Below are 7,458 nucleotides of genomic sequence, written 5' to 3' on the forward strand. Positions count from 1 at the left end.
AAGTAGTAGATAGTACCTGAGAATACTAAATTTGTTTTAAGCTCCAGCAGCTTTGTGTGTTGACTAGCATTTAGTGAGTGTCAGAGTGGTGCAAAGAAAACAGGATTTGAAACTAGGACAGGTTTTTTTGTTTTGTTTAAACGTGTGCAGGAGGTGCTGTCAAAGGCATTACAGCTACTTTCTGCAAGTAACTCTACTGGAAGTGCAAACTTGATTGGTAGTGTCTTCTGAAGCACATCACAGCAGCTGTAACTAGTCAAGTAGAAGAACTGACAGACTGTAATGGTGGCCAGCTGAGGAGAGCTGAGAAAGGAAGTGTTGGCACAAGTGAGCACACAGGCTGTCTCTGAAGGGCAAAACACGGGGTCAGAAAGGTTCATGTTGTCTTCACTGCTTTCTAACATGTAGCCGCTTCCTGTTTCTTCTGAGAAAGGCGAGTAAGAAATGAACATGAATTTGGGCAAAGCTTCAAGGTTTTTATTGAATGGTACATAACTAATAAACAAGATTATACACTGTCAATATTTTCATGGAAAATAGACTTGGTTAAACACAGCAACATACTTCTGCCTTTTGGATAGATGCTAATTTAGCATTTGTAAAACACAAGGCCCCAGCAGAGCTGGGACATTCTCCCAGCACAGCCCAAGAGGGCTCCTTCTGGAGCATTTTTTTAAACCAAACCATCAGCACTGGCTCAGAGACCATCAGTCAGCTCCCACACAGCACTTTTGGGACACAATGACACTGAAGGGAGCTAAGGTCAGAGCAGCAGTGCCATCAGTGCCAGCCTATGGGGAGGCCTGTGTGGAAGTGCAGAGCACTAATACCAGAAATGGAACCAATAAATATCAATGCAGGGAAAAAAAGTCAACATTCCTTTGTACATTAGTGTGCTCTCCTGCCTCTGCCCCCCAGACCTGTGGATCAGCCTTGCAATGACACACAAGCCTCTATCATAATAGTGTTTGGATTTCAGTTGATCAGTAGGCATGGTGAAATTTGACAGTAAGATGCTCAACTGCAACAGCAATAGCTCTTAATGCTATACACACACATATATATATTACATATTGTTACAATACATCTCAAAAAAGTCAATGGCCTAATGTAGCCATTTTTATGTGACAGGGTTAATCTTCAAATACTAATGCATATACCATTTATTCTCCTTCAAACCATAGAAGTTACAAAGAATATTCTCTCACCTTCCTGTACACCTTTTGGAAAAAGATAATTATTTTATTTCTTTAACTGAAATGAATTAGCAGACTCTCCATCCCAGCTAGGAAATGGTTGCTCCCTTTCCTTGTTACAGTTAACAGTTATGTGGAATGGAATCACCTTTTTCTCTAGTTTTTCAGAAGGCATTTTCACATAGACTCCAGTAGTGAGACATCGTCTTCTCTTTATCTGTAAAATACAGGAAGAAGGTAAACATGTGATCACAGCATGATCATTGACCAGCACATTTTAGAGAAACCAATGGATGTTCTTCCTTTACTGAGTAGAATGTATTCTAGACACCTTTCTCTGCCTCTTTGTGGAAGATCTGTTGAGACCGTTTGAGGGAGGATCAGGATATACAGGGGCTATTTATATTTTTAAAAAAGAGTCCTGCCATTCATTTATCCCTTTAAAGGTGGTCTTGCTTCAGAGTTCAGTGCTGGTTCAAAATTAGGAGTGTTCACACCAGACTGTTTCATTTAACTTCTAGGGACAAGGACTGACTGAAAAATATGGGACAGACATATTGTTTGGTTTCAAGCTCAGGTTCATTTCTAACAGACTATGAGTATTGCAGAACTCTGTGGAAAAAGGCAACCCAGGGTTACATTTTGCATACTTTTGTACAGACATTTCTAGATGTGAAATTAAAAATGCTTTAAGGTACACTTCCACCATCCAAGTAGAAGCCTGTTTAAATTTGCTTTGCAGAGGTGAATGTTGAGAAAAGGAAAAAGCAAATCCTGGGATTTGTGAAATCAGAGTATACATGAAGACTGTTGCCTTCAACCCCAGAAGCAGCGAAGACCTTGACTGGTTTTAAGCATCCAAACCTAAGCCAAGGCTCAGTTCAGCTGAAGGAAGCTGACTGCTTTCTGGTACTCTGGCCACACAAGTGAGCCATAAACAAATGTAAGTGGCAGCTCCAGCAAGTTCTCTCAATTTGCATTGTTGTAATAACTCTGCACTAGTAAGATGGAGCATCCCACTGGGTTTGTTCCCAGTGTTCTTCCCTGTTGTCATTTCTTTCTCCTTGCCCTCACACAAAGGGGTATTATTAGCAGAAGGGGGCTGAGTTGATGAGACTTACCGCTTTGCCCACAAGAAAGGCTGAGATGATGATACTGTAAAGAAAAAATCCTGAGGCAGTAGCTCCTAGTACCCAGAGGTATATGGCAGTGTCTGGACAAGGTTCTGGATCTAAAATATATGATATAATGCAAGTCATGTCACACATGAGCCTCATGAGGATGGCCCCAGAGTCAGTAAATCAGCCTCTACACTGTTCCTCTCTAGCATGTGCTATCCCAGGATATCACCAGGACTGAGCTCTGAGTTGCTGCCCACTCAACTGTCAATGGAATAATCTTTATCTGAAGAAGAGCATACACCTTACTCTGTTACTTTTGCACTTCTGTATCTAACTACTGAGACATACATGTACACTGCATGGTGTTGCTTTATGTTATCAAACATCTCTAAGCTGCTAAATGCATTGCATAGCTGTGACTATGCTTGCTTTGGGTGTGTGCAGGGTGACCTGAAAGAAAAAAGAGCTAATCAAGATTTTCAGAGCTCAAACCAATATTCACCCTCACTTCTCACAAACGGAACTCTGAAGACCTTTGAGACATAATAGCAACTCCCTTAACCTGGAAATAGCACAGTACAGTAACCCTGCTTGGCTTACCAATGACATAGAGATGTGTCCCATTTCCCTTGTTCATGAAATAGGGTGGGGGGTACATCCGCTCCATCTTGCAAACATAAAGCCCAGTGTCATTTGCTTGCAGGCCAGCGAGGGTGAGGGTCACATTGTTTTGGCCAGGGCTAACATGGCACTGAATGACCTTTTCCACAAAGAACGTTTTAAACTCCGTGGTGTAGGATGAAGCACAAATTTCTGTGAACTGGTCACCAGTCTGTTTAAGCAAAGTCACTCGAATTTCCTTTGCATTCCCAATGTTCTTGTATTTACACACCAAGCGGGCGACTCCTTGCCTGTTTGCCAGCACCATTGCTGGCTGAGTCACTTCCATTACTGTAAGGAAGGAAAGAGCATGAGGGTAAGTGAACTGTCAAGAAAGGATCTGGAGTCATTTACCTCAAACCTGCACAGTAGGAAGGGAGTCCTGCCACCTCCTATTATCCATGGGTAATTCCTAGAAATGCTGCTTTCAAAGAAAAGACTCCAAGACCACAATTCACAGTAGCACTGTATTAATGTTCTTTGAAAAGCTCAAGAAATGCTTTGATTACTAAAAATTATATTACAAATCCAAGCAATTACTTGTTGCTTAAACAGTAGGTTATTTAGCCCACTTACTTGAGCAATGAATGACCTGCATGCTTCAGTTTCCCACAACACAGACTTTTTGACATACATGAGAAAACAGAAAAATAGACTATAGATGGTAAGGCTGAAATTTGAAATTTAAAATCATGCTTTTAAACCAAAATTTCTCCCAAGTAGAAATAAACATGTTTACATTTAGGCACAAAAAAATTGACATCTTATATGGAACATGGAACAGAACTGTTAAGGTAGCAGCAAAGCTGAATAGAAAACCTGTCTGCATATTTTTATTTCTGATCTTTTTTGCTCCTTATTTTTAACCAGCTACTCCCAAGCCACAGTATAGCAACAGTATAAACTCCAAGCCAATACAGTAGCACACAGCAAAGCCTGATAAACAGACTGCAAAAAAAATCTTAAGGGGAAATTACTGTACCATATACAACCCCACTGGCAGCTTTTTGCAACTTCTATATTCTGTCCTGACACATGACGGGAAGGCACTGTATTCTGCTTTATTAGGCTGTGAAGACTCAGTATTATTTTTTCAATCTCATTTTATATCAGTCCATTTTGGGGCAGAGCATATCCTCTTCAGTTCTGAAGTGCAAGAATTCCAGATGAAGAGTAGAATTTCTTCATCCATTCAAACCTCAATACACATGTTATCAGCTGTCACAACTTCACTTGCAGGGCTGATTTTTCAAGATCTTTCCTTCCTTCTTGAGCTACTCTGAGTGTTGCCCAGTGTCCCTACAGATAGTACTGCTGTAAAGTTTGTGTCTGGTTTTCCAGACATCTTGCAGTGTCCCAAGAGCTCACTCCCATCAGTCATTTGTCACCTTCCTCTCCCTGTTATACCAAGTCCATCTCCTGCAAGGACATGAAACTGAAAACAAGTCAACACCCCCAGATACCTTGCCTGCTTTATCTACCCACCTTCAGCAATGGCAGTGGCTGTGCAGAGAAAGCCCACGGTGACCAATATTGAGAGCATTCCTGTGCTGGGACAGATGCTGAAGGGGCTGAAGGTGTCTGATGCCTTCAGACGTTAAGACAAACTGGAACTCTCAGGACTGGAAAAGAGGTGACACCTTTCAGGATACTGAATCTTCGAAGTGTTTGAACCCACACAGAGCCAGTGTGTATATATAGCTTTGATCCCAGATGCTGTACCTGAAAGTAATATGAAGCTTTGTTTTGGTTTTACGAGAACGGAAGCAGTGGGTTTGACTAGTACGTGCATAGTTAACCTCAAAAAGCATGAACAAAAACAACTATTCAGCAGATGGAAAATATATATTCAATCTGAAACTGCTGTCCATTCTGCATTAAGAATTGTGGGAGGAAAGGTAATCATCATTAGAGCAGTTCAGACCCTTTGGTGGTGCCAGCTTGCAAAATCATAGCACTTAATATTTTAGCAATCATCAGGTATTTCCTACCAGGACAACATGCTGAGAACTGTATTTCTGCCTAATGTGGCACAGTGAATCACTGCAAGCTAGCTTTTTTATGGAGGACTTGCCTCCACCCCCAATTTCTTTGCTTGCTTTAATGTTAGTGCTTTTGATGTTTAAAAATTGGTACCCCCTTCAAAATACTGATTATACTTGCAATTACTTCATCTTTTCATATCAGCAATGTGACTTGAATCATAACCCAACCTCTTTAAGCTTTCCTGTTTCCAAGAAAAAATTATCTAGGTTTATCGCTAATGACTTCCACATCTGTACAGAACTTTGCTACCTACGGACTTTACTGCCTAACTACCTTGACATCAACAGATGAAAAACACTGCAGGAGCTCTGATTATTGCTATCTCTGCTTAGAGCAGCTGCATCATTTCAAATCTCAGTGAAACAGTTTTTGCTCATGGGCCTTTTAAAAGTCATGTAAGTTCTGAAAACTGTTTTGCTTTTTTATGTGATAGGCTGTCATATCCATAAATCATTGCCTAAAGAATTCCATAAAAATGAAGATTCACTTCAGTTATCCTGAAGGTCAGCATTCTTTTTTTTACCCACACTTTGAGAAGTTCTTTTAGAAGGTGCTTCATCATTTATATGTGCAGATCTAGTAGATTGCAAAGACCTGTTTTTGCACAGTGACCTAGAAAAACTAACAGCATTACTTCCTGAACACTAGCCTGCCCAATGCAAAGATCCAGGATAAACACTTAGTCTTGAAATCACATCAATACCTAATGATGTAAATAAGTTTACTGCTTCCATACTTAGGTTATGCAAGAATTATTTGTAGTGACAGATTCACATTCATTTTAATCTTAACCAGCATTCAAAACAGAAATGATGATAAATAAAAATACAGCTATGGGAAAATTAAAAACTGCACCCTAACAATGTGACAGGCACATATTGTATAACTGGTTAGACAAGCTTAAATCAATTTTAATATTAAATCTAATATTAAATAAGTGCTATTGCAACATCATGCACCAGAATATCAGTGAGATTTATGGCATGAAATTACCAGGTTATGCCTGACATTTTCATATCCAGGGTAGTAACTAAATTATCTGCCCTTCATATCTTTTGGGCTTGGATTTTGCATGCAGTTAAACAAATGATGCATTTGACCTTCATCAACTATAGTGTCATCTCCTGATAATTGACTTAGACTGAAAATTGATGGTGCAGTTAGCCACTAAACACTGGCAAAGGATTGCCACTTAAAACTCACTGCTCATGCTACACATATCCACAGGATCTTGCACTGCTACAGTGACAGATAGCACTATGGCAGTCCTCTCTCTCGTTTTAAACTGCTCTAGCTAGCTTTGTTACCAGTGGTATTCATTTTGTTTCCTGGCTGTTTTATTCCCAAGGTGCCTTTTCAGATCCACGACTTTTTCATTTTTACCCCTGTTCCTCATTAAAAGCCTCATGTTACGATCATCACTCTTCTAAGTAAACCACAACATGTCTCCTTGTGGAGTCTCTTGATCATCTCTGTCTTTGCAGATAGGGCAGCCTGCAGTGAGCCCGGGCTGCCTTGGGTTACCCTTTCCAATGGATAGAGATCACCTTGCCATGGTGCCCTCTACCCTTCCTAATCAGACTTTGGATCATGAGTTAATGGTTGCAGACAGCAAATAGATCATGCAGTAAAAGAGATTTTGTTCCAAGTAAGATCTCACTTTCACTGCTCCCATCCTTCCCAGCTCAGTTATAGCATGGAACAAGGTATTGGTAACTAAATGAATTCCCCACTAAAATAAAATCCACAAGAATCACTATGGACACCTTTTGTCTCTGTTGTGTCTGTCTTCTAACTACTCTTCAGCTGGTCAAGAAGCCTCCGGACTTCTGCTTGCTCCACCTTCCCTGAATATATCACATGAAAAATATAGGCCATGCTTTGTGGGCTACAGCCATATGACCTCTCTTGCCTAGTTACTGCAGCTTCTTGTCTGTGTAGTCTGGTATATTCCTGCCCTGACTGTTTTATCTTGGGAACTCTTCAACTTTCACCCTTCCCCGTAAATGGAACCTTACACATGACCTGGTGGCTGGGCAAGGGAATGACTGAAAGAGCCCTAAATTTGAATTTGAGACATGGGTCTTTAAGTGAGGTTATGCCTCAGGCTGTTTCTAAAACCTGTGCTTTGTGCTACAAAAGATCAATATAAGATACTTATTTAATGGACATACTTACACTATAGTGCTCTTTGTTTTTAGGGGTGATACTAATTCCCAATTCACAGGAAACCTTGATACTCTATATAAACTACCACAGTGAAGTGGCAGAGCAGAGAAGAGGACTGAGGGCCTTGCAGTGCTAAGATGCAGAGCCTTAAACAACGGGCTCGGCTTAGGAGTGGTTTGGGCCTCACAACCTCTTTGAACTTAGCAGAGGGAGGGACATGCAATTTTACACTGGACTACACTACTGTGATTACTCAGATTGCTAGG

The 7,458-nt window shown here is 40.6% G+C and overlaps 1 protein-coding gene across 1 annotated transcript; it reads right to left on the bottom strand.

The window, feature by feature from the left end:
• Positions 1–455: 455 nt before the first annotated feature.
• CTLA4 (cytotoxic T-lymphocyte associated protein 4) lies at positions 456–4,689 on the bottom strand. The gene is made up of 4 exons (XM_085066256.1): positions 4,463–4,689; positions 2,918–3,268; positions 2,318–2,427; positions 456–1,413 (listed from the first exon to the last, which is right to left on the bottom strand). Exons 1-4 carry the CDS (start codon positions 4,518–4,520, stop codon positions 1,243–1,245), a joined length of 690 nt encoding a protein of 229 aa, XP_084922382.1. The 5' UTR covers positions 4,521–4,689; the 3' UTR covers positions 456–1,242.
• Positions 4,690–7,458: the final 2,769 nt, after the last annotated feature.

This window comes from Lichenostomus cassidix, chromosome 7 (assembly GCF_008360975.1).
Source record: "Lichenostomus cassidix isolate B80296 chromosome 7, HeHo_3.0, whole genome shotgun sequence".
In the NCBI taxonomy this organism is placed as follows: Eukaryota; Metazoa; Chordata; class Aves; order Passeriformes; family Meliphagidae; genus Lichenostomus; species Lichenostomus cassidix.

Coding starts and splice junctions, on each gene's coding strand:
- CTLA4 (XM_085066256.1), bottom strand. CDS start 4,520: ATGCTCTCAATATTGGTCACCGTGGGCTTTCTCTGCACAGCCACTGCC. Junction 2,428..2,917: donor GACACATCTCTATGTCATTG/GTAAGCCAAGCA, acceptor CATATATTTTAG/ATCCAGAACCTTGTCCAGAC. Junction 1,414..2,317: donor CCTTTCTTGTGGGCAAAGCG/GTAAGTCTCATC, acceptor TGTATTTTACAG/ATAAAGAGAAGACGATGTCT.